The 18,964-nt window shown below is 40.1% G+C and overlaps 3 protein-coding genes across 6 annotated transcripts; 1 reads left to right on the forward strand and 2 right to left on the reverse strand.

Moving 5' to 3' along the window:
• Window positions 1-399: 399 nt before the first annotated feature.
• cnot2 (CCR4-NOT transcription complex, subunit 2) lies at window positions 400-8,517 on the reverse strand. 3 transcript variants are annotated; one of them, XM_067589221.1, is made up of 15 exons: window positions 8,412-8,517; window positions 7,130-7,258; window positions 6,955-7,027; window positions 6,566-6,713; window positions 6,226-6,408; window positions 5,955-6,034; window positions 5,211-5,336; window positions 4,847-4,971; window positions 4,599-4,716; window positions 4,077-4,233; window positions 2,290-2,351; window positions 1,593-1,642; window positions 1,399-1,499; window positions 1,067-1,211; window positions 400-961 (listed from the first exon to the last, which is right to left on the reverse strand). In XM_067589221.1, exons 2-15 carry the CDS (start codon window positions 7,244-7,246, stop codon window positions 875-877), a joined length of 1,572 nt encoding a protein of 523 aa, XP_067445322.1. In that variant the 5' UTR covers window positions 7,247-7,258; window positions 8,412-8,517; the 3' UTR covers window positions 400-874. The 3 variants fall into 3 exon arrangements, with proteins under 3 accessions (XP_067445322.1, XP_067445323.1, XP_067445324.1); XM_067589222.1 differs by lacking the exon at window positions 8,412-8,517 and adding an exon at window positions 7,956-8,350; XM_067589223.1 differs by lacking the exon at window positions 5,211-5,336.
• Window positions 8,518-10,910: 2,393 nt separating this feature from the next.
• lrrc10 (leucine rich repeat containing 10) lies at window positions 10,911-14,774 on the forward strand. Of its 2 annotated transcripts, XR_010928372.1 has the most exons (3): window positions 10,911-11,210; window positions 11,431-12,975; window positions 13,007-14,774. XR_010928372.1 is itself a non-coding variant. In XM_067589231.1 (2 exons), exon 2 carries the CDS (start codon window positions 11,540-11,542, stop codon window positions 12,401-12,403), a length of 864 nt encoding a protein of 287 aa, XP_067445332.1. In that variant the 5' UTR covers window positions 10,911-11,210; window positions 11,431-11,539; the 3' UTR covers window positions 12,404-14,774. The 2 variants fall into 2 exon arrangements, 1 of the variants encoding a protein (XP_067445332.1); XM_067589231.1 differs by having other exon boundaries at window positions 11,431-14,774.
• Window positions 14,771-18,852, reverse strand: LOC137182774 (seipin-like). The gene has a single exon (XM_067589230.1). It carries the CDS (start codon window positions 17,351-17,353, stop codon window positions 16,100-16,102), a length of 1,254 nt encoding a protein of 417 aa, XP_067445331.1. The 5' UTR covers window positions 17,354-18,852; the 3' UTR covers window positions 14,771-16,099.
• Between the last annotated feature and the right edge of the window lie 112 nt (window positions 18,853-18,964).

An 18,964-nucleotide genomic window follows, 5' to 3' on the forward strand; every position in this document is an offset into this window, starting at 1 on the left:
ATGCAAAGAAACAAAAAATGTACACATTTCTTACAAAATTGTAACAAAGACTGGAAAGTGTTTTGTTTGCTCTGGAGCAATGTTGTGTTGCTGTTTAACCTCTGCGAGGATTTGTCCACATTTGTGGAACCCAAAGTAGTCTCCCAGATTTGTGTCCATGTTCAACTGGCACAAAACTCACATATAGAGAGACAGACAGACAGAGGGGGGAAACAGAGAATGAGACAGAAAACAGTTTGATGGTGCAAATACAGAAGTTTGAAAGAATCAATGTAAAAGGAAAAAAAAGGAGGGACGAAAAGGGATGCATGAGGAAAAGTTGCATGCACCCCGGACCCGAAAGAAAAATAGGAAAAGGAAAAAAAAAATTCAGGGAGTGTTCACATAAAAAAGCACAAACAAATTTTGTGTTCTTTTATTACTAAATATAGTGCAACAATAAACATTGCATTTCTTTCACCCTTTCACTTGCGTCTGAGGATGTTAACTCCCCGCCTTTTTTCTGTTCTTAACACTTGTAAATATGAGGCATAACCTTGTTCTGTCACTGTCCTGTGCCACAAGGTCAGTCCTCCTTTCAGGGAGAAAACAGGCTTCAGACTCAGAGACGTAAACATAACACAGACCCTGCTGGAAACAAGACAAAAAAAAAAAAACCAGGAGGAACATGAAGAATAAAAACAGAACAAGTGTTGGTGTTTTGGGCAGCATGTAATTTTAGAAAGGCAGGGCAGTTTTGATGGTGGCGACGACCCCCCGCAGTCAAATAGCCAAATCCTCGAGGAATAAAAACCAAGCTGTGTGAACCACAGCACACTCCCTGGACAACAGCGTCGTGTGCAGGAACAGCTGTGGCCTTTGGACTGGTCGGGCCTTAGAAGGCCTGCTGGGCTGGGTTGTAGTTGAACGTTGTTGGCACGTGAGGCCTCTCTTCCAGCTTATCATACTCCAGATGAAACTCCTAAGAGATGCAGACACAATTTTAACACGACAGGAAACAAACTAATCCACAACAAATCATATCTTAAGATGCCATTTCGCTTGATAAATAAAGTAGAACTCTTACCTTGGCTACTTTCCTCCAGTTAAGACAATCAAAAAAGTAGTAGGTTCCCCTCTCATAGGTGTTGGTCTTCAGTGAAGGCTCCATGCCAGGCGCCCTTGTGATCCAAACCCGCTCCTCTTTGTGGTACCGCCAGTCCCGGTTAAAGCTGGAGAGAGTTATGAAAGAGGAATAAGAAAAAAAAAACTGAGCCTGTGACCATCACTTAATTTTTTTTAACATCAATCACAGCCTGACACACACTTGCTATTAGCTACAATGGCTATACGTAGAATTTTAAATCAAACAGATCATGTTTCTGCAGTAATCACCGTTCAAAAAGGTCAACTACTCACAGCTCTACTGCTGCCAGAAGCTGTAGCAAGTCTCCACCATTCATGTAGTACAGGTAGAACAACAGGTCTTCGCCGTATCGCGCCAGTTTAATTGCAGCCAGCTAAAGTAGTAGAGAGAGTAGAGTTGGCACCCACATGTACTACTTGAGGAGTGCAACCATTTATTTTGGCACCGTTCTCAAGCTCATAATTACCTTGTCCCTTATGTGGATGTTGGTTAAGTACTCCGATGGAACATGGAAGTCTGAAAAATAAGAGAGAAATTATCATCAGCAGCTCTCCAACGGTAACTATAACATGTAATATTACTGTTTCTAAGAAAATGTCAAATTTAAAAGACTTCTCTAAAAATTTGCTGTCAAGCAAATCGAGATTTGAAGACGTGTACTATTTTACACTGTAAAGATGATGATACAGTCACAAAACAACGCTGTTATCAAAACAGACATTTTTCAAGCAATATACAAACTATTCTCTGGTTCCAGCCTCTCAAATGTAACGATCTGCAGTTTTTTTTATGTCTCATGTGACAGCAGATTGAATATCTTGACATGTAAAACAGGCCATGGGCCTGAAAACACTATACTTCAGAAGGTCATATAGCCAATGAAAACTCATGGTTGTAACTGTTATCAAAGAAAATATTTAAAATTATTCTGCAATATTTATTGAATTTTTGATCAGTGTGCAGCTTGATAAGGAGTCATCCACACGTTCTTCACAAGCCCTTTAACTCCATGTACCTCCGTTCTGTCTTCAGACTGGCTCTGACTCTGCCAAATCTTAAAAGCTAATCAGGTCAGCCAAATCAAAACCTACAAGTTATTACTAAACTCAGGTAATTAAAGATTAAAGTCTTCCTCCCACACATACTTCAAGTTAATATCTTACCAATGTCTTGCGGTCGACAAGGTGCTGAAGCCCAGGGAGAGGCGAACTTGGGGTACAGATTTCTGTCAGGAGAGGAAGTCGCCACTATTAATATCAACAGCACAACATTTGCTCAACACACAACAATTCAAACCAATGCAATGATCTATTAAATGCAGTCAACAAGAAGGAAACCTCACAAGTGAAGTGGTATTTCTGAGTAGGACAATCAAACTGGCTGTACTGCATATTTAAGTATTTAAGTAAAATCATGAACCTGTAACTAAAGAAGCTATTTTAGAAACCAGTTGAGGCAGATCTCCTTTGTAGTGCTACACCAGCATGGAGGGGGAATATTGTCATCAAGTGTGTAACTGTTTAGTTTAGTTTATTGGCTAGAAGTTGTGTTGGTGTGAAACCTAAATAAATAAAATAAATATTTTTGCATTTTGGGTATTTTCCATATTATTTTGTCACTGATAGTTACAATATTGTGGGCAGTACCTGTTTTTGTGGCGTAAAAAGAAAAGAAGAAATAATTTCCTTCAGCTAATCAGTAACAACGACAATAACTGAAGTAATTATCTTCGGTCCCTCTAAGTCCAGAAGTCATCTCACCAGTAAGCTAGGCCACCTCACCACATATGTGAAGTAACAATGCTAAAAAATGTTATCTTTAATTTAGGCTCAAACAAATCATTTCTGTTGTTAAAAATAATTTCTATTTCCAAACACAAGCCAGTGCTGTCTTTCCATGATATGGAAAGAGTAATTCATGCCTTCATCACATCATGACTGGACTATTGCAATTCCCTTTATTTAGGCCTTCCCCAGTCTTCATTAACTCGTCTACAGATGGTCCAAATTGCAGCTGCAAGGATGTTGACTGGTACTAAAAAGTGCAAGCACATCAGCCCAGTCCTTGCCTCTCTTCACTGGCTCACTGAGCTCAAATTTAAGACCTTGCTGATTGCTTTCAAGGCTCTTAATTATCAGGCCCGATCTTATATCACAGACCTTATTCACTGGCACTCAGCTCCTAGGTCTCTTAGATCCGACAACAAATCTCTCGTTTGTCCTACAGTCACAAATAAAAGATGACAGAGCCTTTGCAGTTGCTGCTCCACGACTGTGGAACCAGTTGCTGTTAGATATTAGATGTGCTCCCTCCATCTGTTTTTAAATCTAAGCTAAAGACACGTTCTTATTCACGGGCCTTTTTGGCCCACTAATCTTTCAACCTGTTTATAATTCTGTATTTGTCCTTTGTTGTTTATTGTTGTCATTGGTATGTTTCCCTTTGTGTTTTTATACTTTTTACTTTATATTTTAATGTCCTTCTAGACAGCACTTTGGTCAGCTTAAGCTGTGTTTAAATATGCTATAAACTTTACTTAACAAATTTGGACCTGCAGTATGATTGTTTGGCTTCAAAACACTTGGATTAAACTGCTAAAGATGTCTCCAGTTAATTTGTCATATGCCTTTGTAACTTCAGAGAGACAAAAATGCAACTATTCAGTTTAAAAATGGCATGCCAATAAAAAGGAGGGCTAAGTTGTCCTTAGTTTAACTAAAATTCATTCAGTGAGAAGTTGTGACCATTTGTGCCCACGTTTTATATTTCATGTAACATTATTTGAATGACTACTTATTAGCGTTTAACAAAGCTAATGATTAATCAATTTATTTGTCATATTTTTGTTAGATGACTGCAGCTTAAACCTACCACTTGATAAAACTATGGTGACGATTTTGGCCGTTATTTATCCTAAAACACTGTATTTCTGGTGGAACAGCTGTCTTACTCTGGTGAGTTTAAGTTGAGTCCCAGTGTCGTGAGGTCACTTCCTAGCGCCAGATGGACCATCCCCGGATCAGTCTCTGCTGCCCGGATAAACGTCAGGAGGCCAATCATGCCGAATTGGTCTGTCACCATTCCTGAGGGAATGTTCGTCACCCGGCCTGCAGCAGCAGCAGCATAATACAGAGTTCAACAACCCGCTGAAACTGGGCCGTGATCTACAGTAAATACTTACTGTCAATACATTACCTCCATATTTCTAAACCACACTTTGTGCACGCATTGGAGAGCAAACCAAGCCAATTATTTTTTTAAACAAGTGATGGTCACAGCCAGACTAATGGAAAGATGATGATGGTCTGTAGCATACTGAACATTTTCTTTTGGTTTCCTCACTGTAGCCTATCCAATAATTATCTAACCCAAAATGCAGGGTAGAGAGCCCAACTGCCTCACCCAATGTTGTGCGATTAAGAAGGGATGTCTCAGTGGAAGTGGAGCGATACGATTGGCTGAGAGGTCTCACCATCGGGCAACACCTGGATCCCTTTCTTCTGGTTGTTGTTCTGTGCTGAGGCCGTCTTGTCTCCGGGGAACTTGGGCCCATCTGCATTGGATGTGCTCTTGCTTGTGGAGTTCAAGTTCTAAAGAAAACAAAGAAAAAATGTTTTAAACACAGAAAAACACATTTGTCTTTACTGTGCAACCCTGACACACATAAACAAGCATCCTGCCAGATTGTGGTGCAGAGCCATCAGTGGCTCACACACTTACAGTTTTGCTGTCATCGTTGTTCAACGTAGGGTCCTTATAGTTTGGGCCAGGCAGTGCAGGGAAGTCCTCATTGTGGATTGAGAAATCCTGTGTCTGTTCAGTAGATGGCTTCGTCACCATGCCAACTTGATGATGATGAATACAATAAAGTTTAGATTTTATAAAGGTGGAATAAGCAATACAACACAACAAAAATCGTATCATCACAAATTCTTGTTTCTATGGACTTAGATGTGCATTGAAACATATCCTTCACTCGTATCAAGACTCTAATCAAGAAGCTGATTTCCTTTCCTGTGGGAACCTACTGCCTATGGCTTAATGTGTGTAAAAATAAGACACTTTCTGCAGCCTAATGGCCTACCATAAGGAGCCCTTCCAGCCAGTGGGTTGAGCACCGGTGTTGGGTTTCCAGTCCCTTCTCTCCGACTCCTGTCTGCTAATGCAGGGAAGTCTGACAGATCCAGTCCCGTTACATTTTCACTCCCATCTGCAGTAATAGGAAGGTTAAGAACTTCTAACATGTAATGTCACCTTAAAAACGCCATTCATCTGTGTAATGTGGCAAATATTCAATTCATAAGGTAACCTTTCTGCACTGCATATTAATCAATTAACAGTCCCCTCAGTAACAATAGCTATTGTCTGTTTCAGCAGTCAAAGAAACTTTATACAATGTTACCCCTACCCTTTTTCCAGGAATGAAGATTTTACTTCCCCCCAAAAAGGGGATTTTTCAAAAACTTGGTTTGAATTCATTCTCACTCTGACTAAATGTCACCATGCATACAAAAGTGGTTTTGCTTCCTGCATCAAGACGCCTGTTTACAGCATTTGTAAACAAGGTTGTTTTATCATGAGGACAACTCAGGATATGCTTTTGATAATAGAAAATGAAGAGAAAAATGGTAAGAGAACACAAACGCTGCAAATTATCCCTCAAAATAGTTAAACTAATAATTCAGTTTTGTGAAGCCAGTGGTGTTTTTACAGTGATTTTTGTTTTCTTGTTTTCTTTTTTAACATCAGACTTCAGCCCAGATGTGTTTGTTTACAGAAAACCTAAATAATAACCCAAAATAACGATACTTCAGTTAAACTCACTAACCTGTGCCATTGAAGATGTTGCTTGATATTGAGTTGTTCATCCCAAAAGCCTGATTGCGGTTCATTCCAAATCCTGACATGCTGCAGAGAAAGAGAAAAAAACAAATATTAAGGCACACATTTACTTTCTTTAAAATGAAAAAAACCTAAAGGTTTTAAATTCTATATCAGGAAACCATAGCAGACACAAAGGATGGGCAGATATCTACAAGAATAATTTACACGTGTCAGCAGGAGCCAACGTATGTGTTATACTATCTAGACCCATATACCTGTTTATGGTGAAGGGCTGGCGTGCTGGTTGCTGTTTGGGCATACAGATGATACTGGGCGAGCTGCGGTTGGGGCTGCCCAGCCCCGAGCTGCCCATACTGTTGGTCCTGCCGCTCATACCAATGCCTTGACCGACCTGAGAGTGGTTCAGCATGTTTCTTGTGTTCATCGGCAAGGTCCCCCTGTTGAAACATGATCAGTTCTGATTTAGTGCGTTCATATTTTTTGCTCATTTCATGTCAACTGCCATCTTTATTTGCAGGTCTAATTTACTGTTATAAACCAGACAAGTGTGTGTCTGCAAGCAGACAAAAAAGCAAGAAACACCTTCATACACACCTGCTTGGTGATGGAGGGGTATGGAGGGACATGGTGGGGACCCCTGTTGTGGGGGTGATATGACTTGGTAGCTGGGTGCCTTGTGTTAAATTTCGGTTTAACTGAGGTGTATTGTTACCCATGCCCCTTACCGAAAAGCCGAGTGCACCTGCAGAGAGACAAAGAAGAAAAACAAATACTGTCAGACGACCCAGAGAAGATTCTTCTGCAAAATGTCTCACATTTAAACTTTCAGTAATTATGGTTTTATTTGACAGAGTTACCCTAAATAACAGTTAAACTAAGTTAGACTACACTCATGCTCACACTATCCAAACTTAACATTTCTTCCCAGTATGCTACATACTGTGAAGAAAACTGTTGTGTATGGAGGACTATGTAACACTCACTTTGTGGACCGTACAAACTTGCACCGAGCTGCGACAGCTGACCTGATGATGATGGTGAAGGAGAAGACAGCATCTGAAGGGAAACATTTAAGAACACATAAGATAACAGGAAAATGTCTCCTCGTTATGTTAATTTAAGGAATGAAAGGTTTGTAGACACAGGAACAAAACTCACATCTTTGTCCGACCGATGTGGGAACATCGACGGCTGGTTGTAGTACATGCTTTCATCAGTAAAGTCGTTATCGACTACCTCGACAAACTCTACAAATTTCTTTCTAGCACCAAACATGCCTTTCGTCACCTGCAAAGAGAGAGCAGAGATGCTGTTAAAGAAATGTGGATGTCAATAGAACAGCAAAGGCAACAAATGATGCAAGGAGATGAAGAACCGGAGACAAATACAACTTTACACTGACCATCACATTTCTCATATAAACACTGTTGTTCCCATTAAATTTCCTCTTATGTAGTTAAATAGAAATTAAATAAATTATATTTCATAAATTAAATATATTTCTAATATCTGACAACATCACATACAATCTGCAGCAGGTTGTTCCAGCACTTCACTGACACAACATAACAATATTTAATATAGTAATACATTTAATTTATACAGCACTTTTCATTCATAGTGAAACTCTACAGTGCTGCAGTATTAATAAAGCAGAACACACAACATAAATAAATTGAGTTAAGATGAAAAAGCCTGAATGGAAATATTTAAACACAAGACTGCATTATTTGTGAGTGCACCTTTAAACCAGTTGTAAAATGATGGGTGCATCATAAATTCACACTGAGGTTATTCAGTGTGACATATTTGGCATCTTGGGATGTCCAAGTAAAGTTTTGAACTGTTCTGCAAACAGAATGAAAAAGTTGAACAACCATAACAAATAAACTAATGATCTTTACAGATAAAGAATAAATCAGCTGACAGCAGAGCTGAGTGTTGACTTGCTTGTTAAACTTGTATGAGTGCTAGTATGTGTTACCTTGTGTGTCTCTGTTCAGCAAAATAACAGCAGCAGTGCTAACAGGCTGCTGTGGCTAACGTTAGCAGGCTAGGTGCCTGTAATCACTCTGCGTTAGCTTAGCTAGCTTCACGACAGCTAAGCTAACAGGGAGCAAAGTACCACAGCATTCTCAAATCTTTTCAGCTCCAAAATACCCCGACGTGGCTACCAAACAGCAGCCACTATCAAACAGTACATTGGGCCGTCTCTGCCTCCATATATCCACAGTCAGCTGTCCCGTTTTCTCGGCTCAGTTTACGCTCCGTTTGCAGCAGCAGCAGCAGCAGTCAGGAGCGACAATCTGCTGGAGCTAAAGGCTACAGACCCGCTCCGTGTCGAAACGAAGGGAAACAGCGAGGCAAATAGCTCATGCTGAAGAGTTAATAGTGTACCGAGCCGCTTTAATGAGACGAGAAATACGTTAAATACCCTCACCGCATCAATTTCCCTTCTCTTCGTTAGATCCAAGATGGCTGTGTGTATTCTCAATCGAAAGAGGGATAGCCTTTACCCTCTGACCTTACAACCTGCTTACCACTTCCGTACACAAAACTGGCTGATAAAAGTGTGCTCCATCATTTCCACTGGGTGCTGAACAGTCCACAAGAACACAGCAAAAAAAACAACTACATTTTCCAGAAATTATGTAAATGTAGCATTAATTATAAACAATGACACCACTGTGAAGCTACTGCCTCCCTCCTGTGATCATAAAGTGTCTTGCAACATGGAAATATTGAGCTCAGCCACTGTTGAGGATGATTCTTTCAGTAATCTGTTCACCATGTTCTAGTAACAAGACACCTATTTGTTTAACTCAGTTCCTCAGGACTGCAATAGTGGCATAAGGGTAATGTGTTTTTCAACTCAACTCACTATGGTTACTATACATGTCACAAGCTTGAAAGTTCATTAGCTTGCAAAAAAGTAAAAATCTTAAAGCCCCTCACCCCAACTCAAAAATGTATTTTAATGTGCAGAGTTTGATACTTGAAGGCTGTTTTTACATTCATCTGCTGATGAGGGAGAAATTTGTGCTTGAGTTTAAGGAATTAGGCCAATATCCTTTATTTCTGAGTATTCAATAAAGATCTATTAAATTGTGGAGCAATATTAAAAAGAGCGATCCTGCCTGTTACCATTATAAAGCCCCTACCTGCCAAGAGTTACATAGAAAGAACATAGTAAGGAGTCCTTTCAGCCAACTGGTCCTGAGGCTGGCTGACCTTTCACCTTCTGACATCACAAACTCCCAGCCAGCCTCAAGGCAGTTACACTATCACTCAGAAGATTAGACCAACCAAATTATAACTGAAGAAAAAGAAAAAGAAATAGTTTAGAGACATACTTGGCCCTAAACAGACAGTATACTGTGGCAGAACTGATAAGAACCTGAGAAAGACATTGACGATGTACAGACTGAGTGACCATAGTCTGGCAATAGAGAAGGGCAGACACAGGCGGACCTGGCAGCCCAGAAAGGACACGCTGTGCTGTCATTGTGACGAGGGAGCTGTAGGGACAGAATCACATTTTATAACAGAAAGTCAAAACTACAGAAATATTAAGGAGAAAGTCTTTCCAAAATTTGAAAAAAATTGCCCCAAAATCCAAAGTCCAACAGAAAGGGAGAAGTTACTCCTCATTCTGGGGGAAAAGAAAGAATGTGCAGTGTTGGCTGCTAAATATGTCACTTCCTGCCACAACAAGAGAGACAACCAGTAGGACATAGACACATGACAACTTGGAAGCCAATCATGATCCAATTACACAAGTGTGACACGGAAACTTGATGCCTCCAGCACACTGAGAATTTTGTCCATCTTGTGTCAAGTATCAAGTCACTTTTTTATGGAAAACCATGTCAGAAACAAAATATTATTCCATGCAGAGTATTGTTACATGTCTGAAAACATGTCTGGAGGGGATCTTTAACATAAAGTCTGTCTTAGTTGTTGTTTCTGAAGTTCTCAACAACTTTTCAAAGCCTTCCTCAGCAGTTGCCCAGTCGTCATAGAGGTGGTTTAGTAATTAGAGCAATGACATCCGCTGAGAAAGGCCATGAGATGTGTTTGAAAGCTTTAGAAACAACAGGTAAGTTAATCAAGGAATAAAGATCCTTTGTAGACCTTTTCACAGCAGATATTTTGACTTGTCATAGCGGGAAAAGCAAGGCTGTAACTAAATTATTGATGATTTCCAATAATCACCTAATAGGACAATTAATTTCACCTGTTCTGCTATGATATGTTTAAATGTCTGCCATGAAAAATGTCTATTATTGCAGTCACATGGTTTCATTCTGTTTGCTTGGTCTGCATTGTACTGTTGCCTGTTAGAGGCCCCCGGTCAGTAAGTGGATAAGGAGAGGCACAAGTGCTAAAAACAATCTGTCAGTGAACAAAAACAGACGGGTGGGGTGGACCAGTGCCCCTTCTGATAAGGAAAATGACATTCCTTCCCAGTTTTATCTTGTTAGAAAATAGCCCTAATAAAGTTATGCAAGATAACACGGGCAAATCACACCTCAAACAGGAAGCAGTGATATGCCACTTCTTATAGTTCAAGAACAGATCTTCCCCAAACGAGATAAATAGGAATTGGCATCCCTCCTGAAAAATATATGGAAAACTAATAAATGAGCACTTGGATTTGGATGATTTTAAGACTGGCTGTGACACTGAAGTCTTGACTGCTCAATGACCCCACAGTTGATCTGCAAACAATTCAAACAAGCATTCACAATGTGGTGCTGACAGAACACAGATCTATACTGCCATATACTCTCCACCCTGCCATCTTTGGCTCTCTCTCAGAACAGTGACAAATTCTTATTTTATCACTTTCCAACTTGTGTGGCCCGGTGGTACAGACCCAGGACTGCGTCCGGCTCGATTAAAACGGAGTATAAATGACCTTTGCTGCTCTTTCATCAGAGAGCACTTCTTATGCTTACCCATGACACCCTGCCCCTCCCTATCTCACTCTCTCCCACCTCTGTCATCTCGGAGAAGAACGGGGGAAAGTCATTAGGCACAAATGGGGAGGAGAGAGCAGCCAGTGGTTGCTATTGCCTTGAAAGTCAGGGGAAAGCTCAGAGCCGCTGAGTGCACTGCACTGGGGAATATCTGTCCGGGGAATACAATACATTTTCAGCTCATTAAGTTGGATAAACAAATGGCTTACTGTACAAGATGCTGGGAGTCATGGACATCAGGAGGAGGACAGTAGAAAGTAGGTTTTTTGAATTCTCATTATTATTATTCATGCTGATTATGTTTCCTGTTTTCTTGTTGACAACTGGTGATGCTTATTTTCATTGTTAATAACTCACACACATGGTTTTTATGGTGTAATTTAGCATCATATCCATCCGATTGCTGCTACATGGAGCTTCATGCTGATGCTGTATTACATTGTTACAAATTTGTTTTGCTTTTGCTTTTGCATCAAGATCAATAACTCCAGAGTGGCGGTGGCGGAGCTTTAATGGAACACCATGAAATTTACTTGAAGACGCCAACAATCTGCCTCAGTGAAAACCCTCGTCTGGCACTAAATTGATGTGGATGACCAGTGGTGTGTCACAGAGAGTGAGCAAAATGGGGAACGCCATGAGAGGTGTCATTGCCTTCATTCCCTCAGAGCGCTGTCAACGCTTCCTAGTTGGGGACCTAAAGGAGATGCCACTCGATCGGACCCTGGACCTGAGCAGCCGGCAGTTGCGTCGGCTGCCTGTTACTGCCTGTGTCTTTGATGAGCTGGTGAAGCTCTACCTGAGTGACAACAACCTCAGCAGCTTGCCGGCCGAACTGCAGGGCCTGAGGAAGCTGCAGCTCCTTGCCCTCGACTTTAACTGCTTTGAAGAGCTACCTGCAGCTGTTTGCAGATTGCCCCAGCTCAGCATCCTTTACCTGGGTAACAACAGGCTTTACTGCCTCCCCAGAGAACTGGGAGATCTCAAGGAACTTAATACTCTGTGGCTGGAGACTAATTGCTTTACTGTTTTCCCTAAAGTGGTTTGTGAGCTCCCCAATCTCAAAACCCTGCACCTCGGCTATAACCAGATACGGAGTTTACCGAAAGAGCTCGGACAGCTGGAAGAGCTACGAAGTATCTGGCTTGCTGGGAATGAGCTGGCAGAGTTCCCACCAGTATTGCTGGAAATGCACTTTCTAGCCGTCATTGATGTGGATCGGAACAAAATACACCACTTCCCAGGCCTGTCTCACATGCAGGGGTTGAAACTGGTCATCTATGACCATAACCCTTGTATTAACGCCCCAGTGGTGGGCGAGGGGGTGAGGAGGGTCGGGCGCTGGGCAGAGAGCGCCGATGATGAGCAGGAAGATGACACGTCAAAGGCAGCGAGCGAGACCACAGCTGAGGTCACGGAGGTACATACTGAGGAGGAGCACAACAGTTAGGGTCAAGGAACAAAGTGACCTTTAGCTGTGGAGAGGCCTGGCAGTAAAGGACACCACTCAAGTGGAGCACTTAGAGCAGAGCAGCGTGCATCATGCTGATGGTATTTGGTCCATATATGGTAAAGCCAATCGAATCAGCTTTAATATAAGACGCAAAGTAATTATTAGTTCAAAAACTTCAGAGAAGGGGTACAGGAAAAGAGAAAAATTAAAATAAATTTGAATCCTGAAATGCTAGTGTCTGATTTTAATTTGTAAACCTCTGTATGCTTTCAAATGATTATTTGCAATAACAGAAATCTTGGAAATTGCTTTTTTAAAAACAATTCATTTATGTCAACTGGTCTGAATTGGTTTAGATTTTCTGTTCTGGAATGTTATTTTATGCTGCAAGACGTGTGTCTTGGGAATTTACTGGATTTTACAGCATGTCTGGGATCAAAACAATACCGGTAAGCATGTATTTCTACTTGATGAATATTAATGTTGTGTTTTCAGGGCAATAATACAGAAAGCTTTTCATACTTGTCAATTAAATTGACCACACAGTTAGTTGTTGCTGAGGCTATAATGTGGGTCCTGTAAGGATCACTTCAGTTGCAGATAACACTGACGTGAACATAATCATTAAGTCCACAACATGAGCACAGTAGCACCATTCTCAACTCTAAGGTTATGTGAGTTTTTTACTTTATAGTGCAACTATTGAGACAAAGAAGATGATTCACAAATTCTTGTTACAGCAGTCTGAGATAATATCTGTACCTGCTGAGCTAAATACAGCAAGGTTTTAATACAAGTGATGGATGGCTTAAGTCAATTAGTGCACTCCTTATCCAGACCAATGCATAATTCATCTGATAGATTGGGGCAGTGGCTTTGAATAAAGACTGCTAATGGGCTTTAATATCATTGCCACAAGGTTCTGATTTGAAGCAGATTATAAATGCAGCTCTCAGATTCCTCTGTGTACCAGGAAAATGTTCTGTAAACAAGATTAAATGTCATTCCACAATATATCTTTCTGGGAATTTTAAGTCCTTTTTAATAAAACATGGGGGAATAGATTAAAATGTGCAGCATACCAGTCCTTTTACTGGAAATGTGACTGTTTCTAACAGCATAAACACACTGCCATTGTACTTCCAGTGTTCAATCAACTCCCTATTAAACACAAAATTACTTTAATGTGTGCGCTTAGGCAATTCTAAAGGTTCAATGAGTGTAAGTAGATCTTTCTGTTATGTTATTTAATATACTGTATGTCAAAGATAAACTTGTTGATTTTGTTATACTGGACAACACCCACAAATCCAGAAATCCTCACAGATCATTCCCATAAATTCACTCACTGCATCAACAGTGAGCAGTGAGGAAATTTGTGGATTTGGTGCCATGACAAAAATCAGGGAGTCAGACTTTATAGTGTAAAAATATACTACTGAAATCTTCCTGAAAGTATGCTCTGAAGTTGCAAAGTCAACTATCTTTTATATGCAGTTTGATCTGTTTTGAAAGAATTGAGTTTTGTGAGGTTTGTAAAAGAGCACAAATTGTTGACATGTCTACTTAAAAATTTCCAAATCATCTTGAATCAGATATTACATATAGAGAACAATCTTTCCATGAGTTGCCCTCAATACCTTATATTGCAAAATCACCTCTTAAGATATTCTCTCCATCAACTTGAATACAATTTTACATATTTTAACCCATTTCTTCAAATGTCATAGTTTAATTTTACTCTAATAGTTTAAATGTCTCCAGTAAAATGCAGTTTTGTACTGTAATTGTGAGACTGTATTGACGCTGTTATCAATGTATCATCTATCTGATCATTTCTTGACTTGATTTGTCCCAAAAAGTCACAATTTGCCACTAAATTCTCACTTTCCAACTAAGGATTATTAGATGTTTTTTCTTTAATATGAGAAGTAGACCATAGTTTGTGTGTATATCCACATTGTAGCATGTAAAAAAAGTAATGACTTTAAGTAGAATGTAGATCTGGGGGGAAAACTGTTAAGTATTTTATATTTTAACAGTGAACATTTTGAGGTAGCAGTTTAAAAAATGTTTTAATCTGCTTTTTCCTACATGCAAAGCAGCAGGTTTATTCATACTGACAGAAGCCAAGTTTTTACATTATGTCTATATTTCTGATTGTGGTCTGAAAATCGGATATAGTATGCAAAAATGACACAAACTCAGTGATTGTCGGACTTCAAATTCACTGTTTGGTAGCCCTTCTTTAAAGCACTGAACAATGAGATTTTTCTAAAATTACAGACAGAAATGTTGTTGTCAGTTTCAACTGTGTTATTATCTGACAGTGAGACTAAATCTGTGACAATAAAGAAAGAGAACTGCACTGCTGTATGTGTTTATTTCTTTAATTCAATGTCAACACATAAATAAGACCTACTCATGGAACTTCAGAGGCTTAGACAAGAACAACCTGCATGACATAATCCAAGATGACAGATCATGAGAACTATATCTTTGGTACAAAATCCTACATCAACACAACTTGCACAGCCTTTCATTAACTTGCTTAAACCCCAAGTTCCCCTTAAGTGTAGGTTAAATACATAGAGGCTGTGCATATAACTCCTCTTCATTAGCTTTATAAACCAGCAAAACAGTAACTTCACTTATCCTTCGTATAATGTTCCTTAATGTTAAAGTAGACATGCTTAATGAACAGACATATTAGCAAACATTTATTACTTAAAAGACTCATCTAAAATATCTTGGTGCTTTTACAATAAATACCATTTTCACATTAAACAGCAGAGTGCAAACTGCACAGTAACAGATACTGAATACAAAAAAACAACAACAGATGGAATGAAACCAAACTTTGTTAAAGCATCGGATCTTTAACTAAATGTGCCACGGCAGTTAAATCGCCAATTACACTGAAACAGAACTTCTCTATATGCAAGATGAAGATGAATAATAAATGCAATAAGTTCTTTATATCCTCGGGCTGGACCCTCGACCCATCATTTTTTTCTAGGAAGTTATTAAAACAAAGACGCTACTTTGGGCAAATTTTCCAAACCTAATTGCTCTGAGAAAAAGGATCACAAGGCCTGTTTATGAGCGATCAAACTTATTTTTGTTTCAAGTACAGGACAGCTACATTCAATAACAAGCGACTTGACTCATGTTTAAACTACGTATGTCACTTGTGGAAGGATTGTCAGGTTGTGTGCCTCAGCTATAGGCTGGCTGTAATATAAGAAACCTTACAGACATCAAAGCAATAAAACACAGGTTAGACGGACTTAAAGGGTGTGATAGATTGTTGGCTAATGGTAATGCCACAGACAAAACTGTAGGACAAGCCACAGCTGGAATGTAGTTTATCTTACTACAGGCATCATTAAAACTGAATGCACAACATACTGTAAGACCATAGAAGTGTTATTGTCTCCAGGACCGTCTGTCCACTGAGCAGACAATAAGCAGAAAGTCGTGAGCCGAGGTCAAAGTGGCAACAAGGTGAACTTATCAAGACGAGACAATAAGCTGTAGTTTGTTAGTCAAAGTAATACAGGTAATAAATTCTCATGCATCTGTTCCTGCCAACTTAAACTGTGGGTTTGCTTGAGTCTATCAAGATCCACACCTACATACTATGTGGCATATGAGCACATGCAGTACTGTAGGTACACGCGGTCCCACGAATCACAGGCTCATCCAGGGTCCAGGTCTCTGTCGGAGTGCTGTCTCGCCCTGGTGAGGCAGCTGACACCCATCCAACATGTCTGAGCTCTCTTTCTCCTCTGGCATTTTAGAGTCATGAGACCCTTCTTCGTCCTTGGTATCTGGCACATCCGCCCCAGAGGCGTCCGGGATTACTGAGGGCCTCTTTGATGACAGCTCGGCCGCCGTGTCATTTGCCTGGGAATCAGATGCCTCATTCACAGAACCGATCGATTTGGGAGCATAGAATTCCTTCTGCGAGTTTTCTTTCTCCATTCGTTTCCGAGCCTCCTCTCTCCTCTGCTGGAAGCGGGTGTTGTCCCCCATCATAACCCTGACTCTCACTTGATCTGGAGGCCAGAGCCCTCCCCAAATGAACTGCAGGTAACTGAACAGCACAATCGCGCTGAGGAAGGCAAAGTTGCTGGCCACACCGATCACCGCAGATGTCAGGGGGAAGTTGTACAGAACGTATCGTATACCAGTGAAATAAGCATGGATACGAAGCTGAGATGAGTAGATCTGCACACGCTTGGACTGGATCTCAATGATTGCGCCAACAGTGGGTTGATAAGCATTCGTCTTGTAGTCAGAGAAGAGCTCGACTTCTATGAGCTGCTTCTGCTCAGCCATCCCAGTCAGGAGGAAGGGAGAGAACAGTAAAGTACTCAGTGTCTGCAGAAGGCTGGAGCGGTAATGCAGCATCGTTGATCGTCCCACAGATGAGACAGTCTTCCCATTTTTGGTATAACTTGTCATCTTGACCATGAACATGCCCAGCTGCTCATTCACCGGAGACTCTGGCATCTCCAGCTCTATAGATATGCGATACGGTTGCCCAAAAGCCATCACCTGGTCTCTCTCGTTCTTCATGAAGGAGATGTTGGCCGTTGGGAATGAGCAAAGTGCTGACTCTGAGGCATCGCAGTCAGAGGTGTAGTAGAAGTGCACAGGGGTGGAGAAGCTGACAGTGGGCATGTAGGAGTAGTAGAAGCTTCCATAGAGAAAGATGGACACCCAAAGCAGCAGGACTAGCACACAGAGGAGGATAGCAGCCTGAAACAGAGTCCTCCGGGCTTTGAGGAGAGTCACAGCTGCGACATCGTGCAGCCAGTGTAGAACCGGTCCCATCGCACCTCCCATCGTGTCTGGTCCGGAGCACACAGACCTTGTTCTGGCCCTGGTTTGGGCAGACTGCTGCTCCGGTGCTGGTGGTGGGTCTTTATGTTCCTGCATCAGTGGGCGGAAACTGCATAATCGCTTATCTGCACCTTCCCATGTCACGTCTGTTCAGCTCGTTACTGATAGTTTGATCCAAAAGCTTTTTGACTCCGCTGACGTAAAATCATCCTTTGCTTTTTTAAGGTTGAACTTTGATGTTTTCTAGTATTAGCGACTTGCTCTGGTGGTCTCTACGCTCGTTAACAACTTAGCTAGCTCTCAGTTACATCTGCTGCTTCACGCAAAACATGACCCTGTGACCCGGAAGTTGATAAGTTTTTAAAAAAAACTTTATTAACAACACTAATATACAAACAAGTAACAATAGAAGTAACAGTACAGAAAAAATAAATTAACTAACCACCAAAACACAAAGCAGAAATAAAACTGTACAACATAAAAAGATACATAATACAGAAATTAAGAGAGAAAAATAAATAAATATAACTTCAAAAATGAACAAGCAACATTGCAAACCAACTTAAATCATCTGGCAGTGTTGTCCACAATGTTTCTCAAGAGATGAGATGTCTTTAAGCTTTTTTGTTTTTATATACCCTACAGCAGTGGTTCTCAAAGTGGTGTCCCCAGTAAAAAGGGGAATAATTTATTGTCACTCTAACATAATGACAGAATTTATTTATTATTATTATACTATTTCGATCATGGGTTTCATACACTTTCTCTAACAAAACATCTAAAAGCAAAAATCTTATCAGATGGGGGACGCTGGGACAAAATCTTATCAAGTGGGTGTCCATGGTCTAATTTGTTTCAGTTTAGGGGTCTTTGATGTGAAAAAGTTTGAGAACCACTGCTCTACAGACAGAATCATAAAATATCTGAAGTTCAACATAAAGTAAGATTTTGTTAGGAAGAAACTAAAGAAATCTGGCTTTGTGAACATGATGTTTGCCCAAAAGACACAGAAATTTTATCAGGTTATCAACTTTATTGTTGTTAGACTTTACATTAAAAAATAAGACCATAGGGACCAAGACCTTATGAGTCTCCTAGATTAATAAGGGAATTTGAATCCAAAAGTTACTTGCATGAGTACAGACATAAAATAAATGAGAAAAAGAGGAAGTTGTTAAGTTAATGCTGACTGCTTCCATATAGATGTGTTATCCTCAACAAACTGAAAGAATTAAGTGTCACAACAGCATCATCCAGCACACATCACACGCAACAATAGAATAAAATAAAATAGTTAAATAGTATATAGAAAAGGTTGTTATTATACATTGTGCAGTAATTGTATACATAGTAAATAATGCAAGATGGCCACTGCTCCACCCAGCTAAATCCTTGTAAGGTGTCTGAAAAATCAATGCCTCCAAACTTGATGAAATAGATTTCCGCACACTCAGCTCTATGCAGTATTCACTTGTTTTCACTTTAGACAGAAAGCTCAAAAATAAAGTGAATACTGCATAGATCTAAGTGTGCAGAAATCTATTTCATCAAGTTTGGATACATAGTAAATTAAAAAATGAGAGTTGTGAGATAGTTTTTTTTTTGTAAAAAAAAAATCCATTGTGCAATGATTATATACAGAGTAAATAATGAAATATGCTTAAAAAATGATATAAGGGTAGAATTATTATTATATGGTGCAATGTG

The sequence above is a fragment of the Thunnus thynnus genome, chromosome 5 (genome assembly GCF_963924715.1).
Source record: "Thunnus thynnus chromosome 5, fThuThy2.1, whole genome shotgun sequence".
Lineage (NCBI taxonomy): Eukaryota > Metazoa > Chordata > Actinopteri > Scombriformes > Scombridae > Thunnus > Thunnus thynnus.

Coding starts and splice junctions, on each gene's coding strand:
- cnot2 (XM_067589221.1), bottom strand. CDS start 7,246: ATGTTTGGTGCTAGAAAGAAATTTGTAGAGTTTGTCGAGGTAGTCGAT. Junction 4,234..4,598: donor GATCCAGGTGTTGCCCGATG/GTGAGACCTCTC, acceptor CTGCTGCTGCAG/GCCGGGTGACGAACATTCCC. Junction 962..1,066: donor ACTGGAGGAAAGTAGCCAAG/GTAAGAGTTCTA, acceptor TGCATCTCTTAG/GAGTTTCATCTGGAGTATGA.
- lrrc10 (XM_067589231.1), top strand. CDS start 11,540: ATGTGGATGACCAGTGGTGTGTCACAGAGAGTGAGCAAAATGGGGAAC.
- LOC137182774 (XM_067589230.1), bottom strand. CDS start 17,353: ATGCAGGAACATAAAGACCCACCACCAGCACCGGAGCAGCAGTCTGCC.